Consider the following 14,997-nt stretch of genomic DNA (forward strand, 5'->3'; position numbering starts at 1 on the left):
TAAGTCTGAAATGTGAAGCAATTTACTGACATTTAGATTCTTTGAAAATTACATTTACTTTATTATAATGGGGAATCCACCTCCACTGCAAGGCATTTATCCCAACTGTTAATGAAGCAAACCTAGGATAATATAGGCCGCCCCTCTACCCTAGAGGCCTACAACACTTAAAATACCAGGCATGCTTGAACTTGGGACCTCTGAAGAGGGCATAGCCACTGAGCTCCACCTTTGGGGGCTACTGACAACTAGAAAATTGAACGAAGAATTTTTTTTTTTTTTTTGATAGGCCAAAATTGAACTAGGAATTATGTCAAACATGAGAGGAAATTTAAGAAAGAACATAAAAGATCTTTAAGATGCTTGCATCAAATGATGTAAGAATAGGGAAACTTGTTTGTCACAAGATTTGGTAACATTTCTTTGAACATTTATGTTTCCTTTGAACCTATATGAAGGTCTTAATCAGTCTTGTATTCAGGAATTCCAAACATATTCTCCAAGGATTTTAATCTCAACATTTTCAAATTTTGGCAGCAAGGTCATCCAAGCATGGTACCATGAAGTATGACCTGGATAGCAACCTTGCTATTCCCAGTCAAGCTGATGACTGGTCGACACTGATAGGCATGACAGACACATCCCCCACTGCTGCTAGGTTACTGGTTAAAGATGCCCGCTTATATGGCATATAGCTCAAGGGACCACCCATGGAGAGGTGCCATTAGCATGTATTGCCATGCACAAACTACGTTGGTACACTGGCTCCTCTGACATGAATTTAGCTAGATTTAATGATGCCATTGAGGGTTTCCCTGTGTCCTTTTGGCGGAAGTGGTAGACCATTTCTCAGAGGCCCCATCACCATTGGAGCTGTCCACGCCATGAAAAAGGGAATCTCGATGTCTTGGCTCTTTAGGGGATGATGGACCTTATGAAGCAACCATCCAAAATATCACACCCTGGATCCTGACAGTGGGTGGTAGTAGTACCAAATAGGTGGTGAGTCAAGGTGGGGCAATGATATGAAAGCTTCTGTAAGCCTCTGCATCTTTCTCTCTCTCTATCAGGCTATTGCTCAAGAAGCCATGTACTAATTCAAGTTTTGGTTGTTTGTAGGAAGTTTCCGTGAACACATTTTCACGAGGAAAAAAAAAAAACATTTACCCTCTCACTAGTGGAACCTAGCATCACCCACTTCCGGGCGGAGCATATTGGGAAAATGTTAGGTATGGATATTAAAGCTTTGTTTGGAATAACATTTAACTTTTGCATTTAACGATAGAAGAAGTAAAAGCAGAAGTAGGATTAAATTCTGGGAACTATATTTTAGAAAATGTTTTTCTTCAAAATACCGATAAATCATGTTAGGAAGTGTAAAACCCATGATTGAGAGTTCTATTTAAACATTCTTAAAAGTTATGTTTGGTGCTTTTAGCAATTAAGAAGCTCTCCTAAACAAACTTACGACATTTATATAGCTATGTACATCATGCGAGTTCACTGCATCATGTTCAAGGAAAATCATAGATCTCTGCTTTTTTTACATACGAATGAATCATGTTAGGAAGTATAAAACCCATGATTGAGAGTTCTATCTAAGGACTATTAAAAATTATGTTTGATGCTTTTAGCAATTAAGAAGCTCTCGTAAACAAACTTACAGAATTCATACAGCTATGTGCATCATGTGAGATCATTGTCTTTGTATCTCTCATGGCTATTAGTTATCACTTATCATCCATGCAATTAAGTGCTTTATAACTTAGATTCAACACAAGGATGGTGCTTTTGATTGGGGGACTCCAAAACTGGCCAGGTGACCGGAAAGATCAGAAAATAACGGTCAAGATGTGTCATCAAGGAACAAGGAAGGATCGGAATGGTCATGTCACCTGATGAGGCAATGGACGTTTGACTGCCGGGGAGGAAAAAAAATGCAGACCAATATATCAACTCAACCAAGTATGTATCATTTCCTTTCTAAGTATATTCTTGAGCTCAATATTTATTTTATTTTTTTCTTTTCTGTACTTTTTTTATTATACTCTTCATATATCATTATCATTTTTGTAAAGATAATTTATCTTACAATTTTTTTTTATTTTTTTACTTTTATCTCATTAGAATTTTGTTTTTTTTTCTCATTTTTCTTTTCAACCTTTAATTTTGTTATACTCAAATTCCTTCTTTTTTTTTTACATAAAATAAAACTAAATTAATTTTTAAAATTTTTGGATAAGTCTTGTTTTAAAAACTAATTAAACTACCTCAATTTTGTATAACTTGAAAGAGAAATGAATTTAGTATAAATTAAAAAAAAAATTATCATTAAAAAAAAACCAATATGATAAAAAAAAATTAATAAAAATAGTATCAATGCATTTTGCTATTTATATCTAAACACTTTGCTACATTTGGTTCTAGAAAAGTATTAAAAAAAAAAATTGATTTTCTATATCAAGGCAAATACCAAAAATAAATAAAATATAATTAAAATTAGACAAAAACTTTTACATTTTTAAACTATTTAATCCTTATATTTAATAGGCAAAATAAGAAAAATAAATTTAAATAACGAATAAAAATAATTAATTTTTTTTCTCTATTTTGATTTTAATAATTTAATTAAACCGGGGCGGGGGCGGGGGAAAGAGGTTATTTATGGCCGAAGGACCAATATTTGGACACCCAACCGACACTTGAGAAAAATGACTGTAGGCCCAGGAAGGGAAAGTGTGGTTCCATTATTAGAAATGGACAAAGATGGCCTTCTTCCTATGCCCTTCCCCCGGTTCCCCATCAATGATCATTCGTTGTCTTTTTTCTTTTTCTTTTTTTTGTAATAATATTTTCATACTCATCCTCAAAAAGGAAAAGATAAAAGAATGGTGGAACCTGTATGATTTTTTAAATATAAAGCAATTAAAGTGAAAAAAAAAATGAATTGCATCACTCCACACTAAAAACATTAATTCTAAGTGATATTTAAATTAATTCTTTCAAAAAGAAAAGCCAAAGAGTGCCAAGTTTGGTTTCTTTTCTCACCTACCAAACATCTAGTGTTCCTGCCAACCTTTTATTCTACCCATTTGGTTTCTTTGATTCTCCCACCAAAACAGTATAAGTGAAAAATAATGAAGAAATAACACAATAAAAGTGGTATATTTATATACGAGATGGATTGTGTGTGTTTGAAAATGATTTTAGAAAGTAGTTTTAGTTTTTTTATTACTTAAATAATAAAAATTTAAAAGTATTATACAAGTTAAAAATACTTCCTAAACATATTTTTATTTTAAAAAATATTGAAAACATTTTTTAAAAATTATTTATAACTATTTTTTAAAATACCTTCCATACAAAGTCAAATACTCTTGAAACTTTATTTTGATTTACTTATTTATTTCATGTTTAATAAAGTTTTTATAATTCTAACATGTTTTTTTGTAAATTATTATTTTATGTGTCAAATTTAACTTTCGAATGAAATTAAAAATAAAAAAATAAAAACAAAAAAACAAAAAAATCCTCCCAATAAAAGTCTGAAATGAGATGCAATTATTTTAAAATTAAATATATAAGTCTAAGTCTAAGTCTAATCCTAAAACTTATTTTTTTAAATTAAAAAATAAATAAATAAATAAATAAATAAAAACACCATTTCAGCAAAGGAAATTTTGATAAATTCATTGAACTCTCACAGATACACGATAGCATAACAAAAAAAAAAACATACATTAATGCATTTGTGTGAAAAATTCAAAAATCTCATTAAAATTAAAATTCCTCCAAGGAAATCCATTAAGGAAGAACCTTGAGACCTCCATGAAAAAGAGAAGCAAAAACATCCATTTGATCATTTGGAAGAACCAATCCAATCTCAATCCCACCTTTGATGTCTCTGCTTTCAGTCAGGGAAATACCTGATTTCATCTCATCAATGGAGACCTCCTCTATTTTCCTGGGCCTCCCCCATCCAAAATCAACCTCATAGAGATCCAATTTCGGTGACCCCAGAACCACCACATGGACCTCGCTTCCTATCAACACCTCCCACTCCAAAATCCACCTCTCCGCTCCCCCCAAAACCTCCCCATCCAGCTCCTTGATCTTCCGCCCGATCGCCTCCGCCGCCACCACTATCCCCTCCTCTCCCATCAGGTCGCTCCTCCCAGCCACCGCCCGCCCAAACGCCACGCAATTGCCCAAATAGGCCACCGGCACGGGGTAGTCCAGGCGGGTGATGCCGCCTGCATTGAAGCCGAAGAAGCAAGTGTCAGGCGGCGCGGTCGAGACGCGGCCTGCGCGAGCCTCGCAGAGGCAAACCCAGACGAACGCGCAGGTGAGGACGTAGGCGGATAGAAGTGGCGGCGGAGGTTTGCCTTTTCTTCTACAGTGAGCCATTATCCATTTCTTTACCTTCTCCATCTCTCTTGGACTCATCACAAATGTGGCTCGGACGGAGTCGTCTTCTCTGTCTTCCCTACTGGTTTTGCTTAGGTATTTTTTGTGCTTTCTCCATTGTTGTAAGAATATTTCTTTCAGCCCCTTTAGTTCTTTGATAACGCTTCTATCGTAGAATGGCAAAGGGAAAGACTTTGGGAGGGACTTTTCACCATTTCTGTAAATCGAAGACCACGTCTTCATAAAATTGGTGAATGTCCTCCCGTCTGATACAGCATGGTGGAGAGCGAGGCCGATGGAGATGCCGGCGTTGCTGAACACTGTAATCTGCACCGCCATCATCGGAACCTCGTCGGATTCTGACAATCGAGGGACGAGCTGATGGAACTCGCAGGCGTCCTTCGAATGGTGCCCGCAGAAATTATCAAAATCTCCGTCCGCCTCCGCCACGGTCATCCCCACGGAGTCCCCCTCCGCGTAGACAATTGCTGGGGTTTCGGACTCCGGATAATGGCTTAGCCGGCCGGAGAAGGGGAAGTACTCCAGCAATGTAAGTGAAAGGGAGTGTTTGAGCTTAGGGAGAGTGACGGAAGTGAAGTGGGAGGTGGGAATGGGGAATTGGAAGAAGAAGAGAGGTTGGGAGGGGGGGAAGAGGAGCCATGGGATGTCGAAAAAGGTGAGGGGGAGGGAGGTGGGAGGAGCGGAGCCTGGCGGAGGAGCGACACGGTAGCGGTCGAGCACCCTGACAGCGATGGGCGGAGCCATGGCGCAAGGGGCTGCCTGCGGCCAGAGAGAAAGAAGGAGAATAAAGAGACGTTGGAGTGAATGGTGAGAAAACGTAAATGAAATGTGTCTGTTTTAACTTAATTGAAGTCTATAGTTTTAAATATTTAAATATTTAAACCCATTTGTCACGTGATGGGGTGTAATGAGATCATTTATTACTTAAACCATGAAATTATTTGTCATGCAATCATTTTTCTCTATGGAAAAATAGTTTTTTAATGCTTAAAATAATTATTAAATTTAAGATATGATAAAATAATTCAAATTAATGTTACTAAAAATGTTTTTTGAGTGGACATATTTAAAAAAAAAAAAAAGAGAGCTTATTTTACAAATTAATAAATGTCATGATGCTTAATGAGTGGAAAAGGTTTTAATAAAGGTTATCATTATTATTATTATTATTTTAAATAGGACCCTTAAAATAAACTTTCCAAATATTTCATTTTTAAAAAGAGACAAGAAAAAAAAAATGATTGACATCACCTTATTATAAGTGATAACTAAATCCAAAATTTATTATTATTCATGAATGGATTAGCAATTCAAGTATGTATTTAATTTTCATATTTAATAATAGAAAAAAATGGGAATAGTAGAAGTATTTGTGATATGTAGATAGAGAAAAAAAGTTTCTAGTATTATTTATGTAATAGGTTTCTGTATAGATGCATTTTAATATCGTTAAAGTTTATTAGGCTCTAATATCAAAGTCAAATTTTGACATTGGTGTGGGCTTATGTCATAAATGGTACTATCAGCACGAATGGGAGGATTGAATGTGATATTTTACACCGAATAATATACATTTTGCCCACATAAGAGTCAAGATTAAGGAAAAGTTCTTAATAATATATATTTAATAAAATTTTCTTGATGACGTGATTTGAGAGCTTATTAGATCTAGAAATTTGTTTGTTTGAGCATCTCTATAATCTCGTGGAACATAATGAGAATATTATATTTATATGGGGATAAATGTAATTTTATACATTGGACAAAGAGAAAAATTCATAATGGGATTTAAAACTATAAGGGTTTGTGGGGTTAAACCAGATAAAATACGGAGCAGCAAATCATTATAGTATTTAAAAATAATTATTTAGGTTATATTTAATTCATGAAAAGATTGGGAGAAAATGTGAGAGAAAGAAAAAGTATAAATAAAGAAAATGTAAAATAAAAGTGATGAGAAGGAACCGTAATTTCTCATTTTTAAAATTAGAAAAAAAAAACAAATGAAATTGGATTTAAAAAAAAAACCTATGATTTATTAGAGGAGAGGGATTTCCCTGGACCAGCTCAAAACAATGAGCTACATCTCCTCCTGCCCATGCAAACTCAACTCCCCTCTTACCATCCAAAATTTAATTAGAAAAAAAAACTTCTAAAAATAAATATAATTAATAAAATATTTTTAAAAAATAATTATTTTATTCTAAAATTAGTTAAAACTTTTTCCTATAAATATTTCCACAACCCACTTCAGTCTTTAGGTGGATGCCCCTACTTTGCAAACGACGATTACTCCGATACAATTCTCGAGTCATCGTCGTTTGCAACAATCATCATGGACATGAAGAAGATTGCTTGTGCAGTCCTCGTGGCCGCCGCCTCGATGAGCGCAGTGCTCGCCTCCGATGACATTTATGCACCTGCGCCCGCCCCAGCCCACAATGCTGCCGCTAGCTTGCCGGTTGCCGGGTCTTTGGTTGGGGCATCAGTCTTATCTTTTTTCGCCTTTTATTTACAGTAGAAGAAATATATATGTATGAAGATGATGAAGAAAGAGAGACCTCTGCATACGAGGAATAAGATTTATGAATGATTGTATTTTTTAAGGTTTTTCTTTTTTATCATTTTTATTACTTTCTCTTAATATTTTCTCCTATATAAAGTTATCACTTATTACTAAAAGGATGTTTGGATAGTATTCTTAAATGTTATAGTTTTTTTAATAAAATATTTAAGAAAAAATTATGTCTTAATGTCTAATAAGAAATTGTAACTTTTCTAATAGGAATTAGTGAATCCATGAAATTTAAGGATGACAATTTGTGAAAATGGGTTGTATTTATGTTTGTGTCAAAATCTAGCCAACCCGAATCCATTACAAATCATGTTGAAAGCATAAACCCAAATATTACTTAATTATTAAACAAGTAATATCTCGTATAACTTATTTAATAAACAGGTTTTTCTATTTAATAATTAAATTGAATTAGGTATTATATAAATTTGTATAAATAATGTTTCAATTGAATATGTTTATAACTTAATTGATTTATTTATTTAAAAATAAATTTAAAACGAGTCAAATGTGAATTAAATGATTTAAAATTTTAATTAAATTAATCAATAAGATGATTAAATAGGTCAATTTGAATCAACTTCATGTTATGTAAATTGATCCAAAAACTATTTATATATTAAAAGGTTATGCAGATCAATATAATTTGATCTAAAGTCAATTATATTCAACCAAAACCAGCAAAAAACGTATTATGATTCAAGTTGTATTGGCAAATCATGATAAACTTTTCCATCCCTACCATGAATATACCATAAAGTTGCAAAGGTTGTGCTTATAAACCAATCCCTAAAGTGAAATAAAGAGCAATAAATCAAACATACTTATAAAAATGAAATAATTGATTCAATCACTTCTATTTTTGGTGACTTTAGCAAGAGCTCTAATCATTTCCCCTTATATTCAATTATTTCATTCATTTCCAAACACATTATAGCATTTTCAGAGCAGTCGAGGATATAATTTGATTTCTTATATATTAGTCTTTCTAACGGGCTTTGAAAATAAAAATTCTTCATTGATTTATGAATTGAGTTAGTTAAATATATCAACTCAATTCAATTATTCTTATTCTTATCGAGCATATATCAAATCAATGATAATAATAAAAATAATTTTTTATTATTATTATACTTTCTATAGAGTTTTTAAACATAATATTTTGTTTTAGTAATCCTTGAAAATAAGCTAAGCAATGAAAATATAAAAAATAAAAAACTAGGACGATGGAAAGGATAAAAGTTAAAACCATGGAAAACCAATATCAAAATAAATTAAATGGATGGTGAAAAAAATAAAATTTAATTATTAAATTTAAAATTCATATGAAATATTAAAGAAATATTTTTGTTATGGGTGCAGTATCTACAGTGTGGAACAGTCCACGATGCTGCTGTGCACACTGATTTCAGGCCGTCCAAAGGATCAACGGATGCGCACGTGTCACGGTGTAGATTAACTTCATTTAATGCTCTGCAGGAGAGGTACAGTGTTGTTTCTGGGAGTGATCCCACATCGGAAAGGAGTTTGAGTAGCGAGGGAGGAGCTGGGTATAAATAGGGAGGGAGGCGTAACGTTAAACATACTTACCTGGACGGGGTCTATGGGCGATCGTGCAGACCCATGGCCTAGGCTAGTGACCTCCATTGCACTCTGGAGGTGCACGCGCCTAAGATCTGCCCAAGTGGCGGAGTCTACGTCATAATTTGTGGTAGAGGGGGTTCGCGTGCGCGCGACCCCTACAATGCTCAGTTCAAAGTCTTTTTGGAACATTACGTACAGAGTGGGTAAGTTAATTTAGTTTAATTGAGTAAGAGACAAACGGAGTTCAATATTTAATGGCCTAATTTAAATTATTATTTTGTTTAATAAATTATAGAACAACTTAATCTTATAATTTAAAAATAAACTTGGTGATCAATTTAATAAGTTAATAAATTAAATTATATTTAATTTACTTTAACTTATGATGTATTAAGTTTTACAAATGAAAAATCATTTAAATTTAAAAGTATATTTTGCTGTTTTTTGAAAGTGTTTTGCAATGGAATGCCAATCCTTGGCTTTATTTGTAAAGTCCTCTATTCAGCTCTAAGATCTATGAACTAGCCCATGCTTGACTAGCCAAGCAAACAAATGACTTGCATCTTTTTAATCTCTTGCATTTTTATTTAATAAGTATTTTATATTTACGATAAAATTCATGTGATGCTTGTTATTCTATATAAAAGAATCGTTATTTTAGGAAACACTTTTAATATTTTTAATACTTAATTTTTTTTATTATTTAAGTATTAGAAATGTTAGAAACGTTTTATAAAATCATTTTTAAACACACTCGATTTTTAAAAATATTTTTTAAATTTTATCAAACATTAAAAGTGTATTTAACGGTGATTCAATAAAACATTTATAATATTTTTAACACTTGAAAATTTTTATCTTTCAAATGTTAAAAAGGTTAAACACACTTTCTAAAATTACTGTCAAATACACTCTAAATATATATATATATTTTTAAATACTTTTTAAAATAAAAACACCTTCTAAAATAAGTATTAATTTTTCCCAAATATCATCTTTTAACAAACCATGGCGATAATATGCTAAATTGATTTTGGGCGGGGCTAAGTATAAAAATTTCTTAAATCCGAACAATTGGGATTGTAGCAACGTTACTTTCAAGTCAATGATAACTCATAGAAACAATGCCTCTCATAATAAGCTTTATATATAGCCAAAAACCCAATCCAATTTAAATTTATATAACTGTTCTTATAACCATTCCATCCCATTTAAATTTCCTTTTGGAGATGAGTATAGAAATGATTGGGATTGAGGCGGAGGTGACCCATCCCAGATCCAGTCTTTGTCATCGATTTACCTTGGGCTCAAGACTGCAGCCCCACCACAGATTTTGAGATGTGGCAGCAACCCTACACCCATGAAGAACAGGGTAGTGACCAATGTAATACTATCTGCGACACATGTAATTCATGCAAGAAAAGCTTTATGCAAAGAGACACTCGACCTCTCTGCATAAAAAGTGAAACCAAACCCATATGAATGGTGGTGGTATGAATCAAGTCCCAGCCATGTCATCTTTGGAGGTTCCTCTGGTTGCAGCTATTGTCATCTTGGCCATTCTCACAGTCAATACTTTGGAGGAGGCGCAGGTGCCGGAGCCAGCCAAGCACACCGGATCTGCATTTGCTTCTAATGCTTCTGTTGCTGTTGTGGGGTTCTATCTGCTGTGTTATGTAATGGGTCTTTTCTAGGAGTATCGAGTTTGTGTTGGTTAGGTTAGCTTAACACTTTGTGTATGAGCAGTTATGCTTTCTTACATAAATAAAATGATATGTTTTGTGGGTTTTTTTTTTTTTTTTTTGTTCTTTTTAAATGGGTGCAAATAATTATATAAGGTTATTGGGTTGTTAGTTCGTAGGGAGTAATTACTTTTTCATCCTTTTCTTTTCCAAAGAAATGGCCATTCCCTCTTAAGAAAAATAAGTAGAAATATCAACACATTCAATTTAGTTTTGAATGGTATGAAATATTCCTGCTGATTTAGAAGGAGCAAAGCATCAATTTGTCACATGAGCAACAAATTAATCATCCAAAATTCCACTTCTTTGTTCAACCATTAACTTCTAGCAAAAGAATCTCTTAAGTACCGATATGGATGGAAATAGAATTGAAAATAAGACGAGAATCATAATTTCATGTAAAGAAAAAGTCAAAATTATATTAAATATGAAATTTTATCCTAAGAAAAAACTTTTTTTTTTTATCGTTTATTCTTATTTTTTTTTAAAAAATCAAATATAATGTCATTTTAAAATCTTAATTTTTTTTTTTCATAAAAGTTTTTAGAGTATTCCAAGATACAGTCCGAACTATTGAAAACATACGAGAAACATGATCACATATAAATAAATGAAAATTGAGATATACAATAATAAGATCAAAATACACAATTTTAAGATTAAATGGTATAAAAATGTGAGGTGAAGCAATATGATGTTAAATCTATGAAAAATGCTAAGATATTGAAGCAATAACTATCGAATAAGAGATTCAGACCATTGAACTATATACTATGAAATCTAGATGATTAAATGAGAATATAAATAAATGATTAAATTAGAATATAAATAAATGATATTAAGGCATAAAATTACAAACAAATAAAGTCAAGCACAATTTGTGATACCACCTGATTTGTGGTAGGTACCCTTCCATGCTATAGACCCTAAGTATATTGGGGTCACCGTTGGATTGATTTTCGGTATATATGAGCAGCCTTTTATACATGGAATTGAACCTGTTTCTAAACACCAATGGAAAGCAAAGCTTTGACTCCTTTTGAACAGGACCTTCACTGCCATTGACGCCCAGCCATGGTGTAAATAAAGACCAAATCAGAATTCTCTGTATCTTTCTGCACCAAGGGACAACATTTCTGACCAACATGGCTGGCTTAATCTCAAAGAGACTCACCTCTAGGCTTCTAAAACCCTATCATTCTTCTTCAGTTATCTCATCTTCCACCTTCTTCATCTACCAAAACCCTAATCCTAATCCTAACCCCTTCTTCGATTTGTCCCCTCAAGATCTGAATTCCAAGTTCTCAAAACAAAACCCATTGAACCCAGAACCCATTTGTGGATTTCAAACATCACAAGACCTTAAACCCACAAATTTCAAGCTTCATTCAAGCAAATTCTACTCTACTTTCAGTACCCAATTCAAAAAGCCTAGTCCCTTCGCCCAGCTCTCCCATCAAAACCCCTTAATCCCAAAATCCATTTCTGGGTTTCAAGATTTACAGAACCCTAAACCCTCAAATTTTGATCTTCTTTTCACTAGATCATACACTAGTTCCAGTACCAAAGTTGGAAACCCTTACCCTAATTGGGCATCAGATGCAAAACCCAAATACTTCTCAACATCTGATCCATCTCCTGACTCTGATAAACCCCAAAACCGTGAATTCAAGCACCAAGAAATAGAAGGACCAACTGTAGAACGTGACACCTCAGCTTTGGCCAATGAGACCAGAGAAGTTCTAGGACTGCAAATGAAGACCATCCATAGCCTGAGCACTGTGCTTGCTCTTCTGGGTCTGGTTCAGCTCGCTTTGGGAGCTTGGATTTCATACATTACTCGGGCCTCGCCGATGCCAGAGGTTACAATCCAGAGCATAGTTGCATTTGGGTCCCCATTTTCGATGGCATTCATGTTGCGGAGATCGTTGAAGGTGATGGACTTCTTCAGGAAAATGGAGGATCTGGGTAGGTTGCAGATTTTGACTCTGACCCTTCAGATTGCTAAGAACGTGAATCTTTTCTTTGTTCGGGTTCGTGGGGTTTCGATCTTGTGTGTTGCTGGTTTATCAGTTGGATTACTATATGCTGTTCTGTTGAGATGACTCTGCTTTGATTTCAATTGATTAGCAACAGGGTAATACATCCTTCCTGAGAAATTTCATATGATTGTTCTGTTTTCTAGTATGAATAAGAAAATATATCAGAAACTTTTGGTGGAAATTCTTCGTCCAATCTTTATAATGCTCCATTTTGTAGCTCTGAAGCAAGTAGTATCACTTAAAACTATGAAACTCTTTTGCTAGACAAAGACACTGTGAATATGATCCATCGAAGCTTGAATTTATCTAATTATGACCACTTTAGCTTTGTTATAATGGTGAAGGTAATCCCTCTTTGAGGGGCTTGATTCCCTTTCAAATGTGTGGCATTTCATGTGTTTGACAGGATGCTTCCGTTGTTTGAGTTGTGGCAATATATGATGTCTGTTTGTTGTAGGATGGACGCTTGAGCTGGTAGTATTTTCTTAGTTCAGGAATCACTTAAAACAATGAACCTCCCATGCTCAAGAAAAACAGGATGAATATGTTCAACTGAAGCTTGAATTTTTGTTTAATTATGAGTGCCCTAGCTTAGTTATGATGGTTAAAAGTAATCAATCTTTGAGTGGCTTGGTGCCCTTTAGAATTTGTAGCGTTTCTTGTGTTGATAGGATGCTTCCCCTGTTCAAGTTCAAGTAGTAGTATTGTCCATTCGTTGTCAATGAACCCTATTGAGGAAAATGCTAATTTTCTGGTCACCATTGTAAGAGGCTAACAACAACTACTCTAATGATTATTATGGTTGTTTCTGTTATTTTCCGATAGTTACTATCTTCACATGGTAGAATTTAAATCTTTAGAAAGACTGGAAATGAACTGCAGAGGTAAGCAGTATGGTTGGAAGGGGGGGAATGCCCAAAGAGCTATGCGTCTTAAGATGGGGAAGTTGTGAATAACCTTGGGATCACAGGAATGCAACGGGAAGATTAAGCTTAACTACATATATTATCAGATGCATGGGAAGTTTGATATATACAACAGTTAGGACTCAGAGCAACCCACAACCAATGTAGAAAACACGTCTACTATGGATTGGAATGTATAGACAGTCGCATTGTAGTTTTAAACAGTGGCCTAGAAGATTGAAAGTACCATCTTGGACCTTTAGCATCATCTTATAACCTCCGCTGTCTGCCTCTAATTCAATGATATTGGTCATTTCCGGGTAATTTAAACTTGTATTCTAGTATTCTTCAATGGTGCTAGTTCCATGACGCATCCTTCTCAACCTCCCCATAGGGTCTATCATCAACATTAAGGACAAACATGACTCTTACAGAGTTACCAAAATACAAATTTCTCGTATGTTATGTTCTTTCTTGCTGTTGTTTGGTTTGTAGGAATAGCATTTCCTGCTATGGTTTGAGCATCAAACCAAGTGACCAAGAAAGGCCCAAGGACAACACAAGTCACGCCCATCACCTTTCCCACCTGGCTGGGATAATCCATTTCTGGATGTTGCTTTAAATTTGAGATGCTATCAAACTCATGCTTGGTGTTGTGTTCTAATGGCTTGAAATCCATTACTTGCCTAAAACTACCTTTAGGTTGGTCAAGTCGAGTAATTGATGTGAGATGGATCCAGAAAACGAGTGGTTTTAGTTATAATTCGGAAATGATTTGTGTGTATTTCACTGAAACATGAAAGCAAAGTAGGTAGAGAGGCATATACAAACTTCTGTTGCCTGTAGTTATAGCTTCTTCTAGTCTCAATAGTTAATATCTCATATGGTAACGACTAACGACTGATCATGAAAAGGAACATTCATAGGGAAACATGCAAAAAAAGCAAACTCATTCACGTGGGGGAAGGGGAGGAAGTGGAGATTGGCTTCTCTATTTGGGTTCAAGGTAACGAGACTCTCTGCTTCGTATCTTAGTCGGTCTTTGAGAACATCTCATTAGTCTTGTGTTCCGTGGGATGCAATAAAGAGAAGATTTGAATTGACCTTTTGGAAGAAGCAATACATGTCTGATGGAGGAAGATTAGTGCTTATAAAGAGTACCCTCTTGAGCCTTCCAGTATATTTCGAGGCCCTCTCTGCAATCCCAAAAAAGTGAGGATCAGATGAGAAAAAATTCGGAGAGCATTTTTATGACCACTTGGAAGGAAAAAAGATGCATCTAGTGAGTTGATCAATTGGTTTTCAAGGATAAGAAGTATGGTGGTTTAAGAATTAGGAGATTGAAGATTCTAAATTGAGCCCCACTAATAAAATGGTTGTTGAGGTTTGCCCATGAGATTGTGGAAAGAAATATCATTTTGGGCAAATATAGGAGAAATGGATGGGGGTAAAAGCCCCCCAAGAGGTGAGGGAGACTCATCGAATGAGTTCATGGAAAGACTTTATAGAAGGACGGGAAGGCTTTCCACTCAGGAAAGCTTATTAGGGTAAGGAATAATGATAGGTGAAATGAACATGCTAAGAATGCTACAATTGCAGCTTTATGGGAAAGAGGGCGGAAGTGGGGGGGCATTGATTGTTGCAATTCAAAAGACTCCTTCAAGATTATGAAATGGAGGTGGTGACTCAAGTTAGGGAACTCGTTTGTTATGTGACAGCTT

At 34.5% G+C, this 14,997-nt stretch overlaps 2 protein-coding genes and 1 non-coding gene across 3 annotated transcripts; 2 read left to right on the plus strand and 1 right to left on the minus strand.

The window, feature by feature from the left end:
* Positions 1–3,663: 3,663 nt before the first annotated feature.
* Positions 3,664–5,250, minus strand: LOC100852494 (anthocyanidin 3-O-glucoside 6''-O-acyltransferase). Its single transcript, XM_003633529.4, has one exon. It carries the CDS (start codon positions 5,170–5,172, stop codon positions 3,805–3,807), a length of 1,368 nt encoding a protein of 455 aa, XP_003633577.1. The 5' UTR covers positions 5,173–5,250; the 3' UTR covers positions 3,664–3,804.
* A 3,335-nt stretch (positions 5,251–8,585) lies between these two features.
* Positions 8,586–8,745, plus strand: LOC132254998 (U1 spliceosomal RNA). Its single transcript, XR_009467535.1, has one exon. It is a non-coding gene; the product is annotated as a U1 spliceosomal RNA (small nuclear RNA).
* A 2,458-nt stretch (positions 8,746–11,203) lies between these two features.
* On the plus strand, positions 11,204–12,552 carry LOC100852421 (uncharacterized). Its single transcript, XM_003633528.4, has one exon. It carries the CDS (start codon positions 11,475–11,477, stop codon positions 12,432–12,434), a length of 960 nt encoding a protein of 319 aa, XP_003633576.1. The 5' UTR covers positions 11,204–11,474; the 3' UTR covers positions 12,435–12,552.
* The last annotated feature ends 2,445 nt before the right edge of the window (positions 12,553–14,997 follow it).

Source organism: Vitis vinifera, chromosome 13 (genome assembly GCF_030704535.1).
Source record: "Vitis vinifera cultivar Pinot Noir 40024 chromosome 13, ASM3070453v1".
NCBI lineage: Eukaryota > Viridiplantae > Streptophyta > Magnoliopsida > Vitales > Vitaceae > Vitis > Vitis vinifera.

Excerpts from the sequence above, each read along its gene's own strand:
- LOC100852494 (XM_003633529.4), bottom strand. The coding sequence starts at position 5,172 with ATGGCTCCGCCCATCGCTGTCAGGGTGCTCGACCGCTACCGTGTCGCT.
- LOC100852421 (XM_003633528.4), top strand. The coding sequence starts at position 11,475 with ATGGCTGGCTTAATCTCAAAGAGACTCACCTCTAGGCTTCTAAAACCC.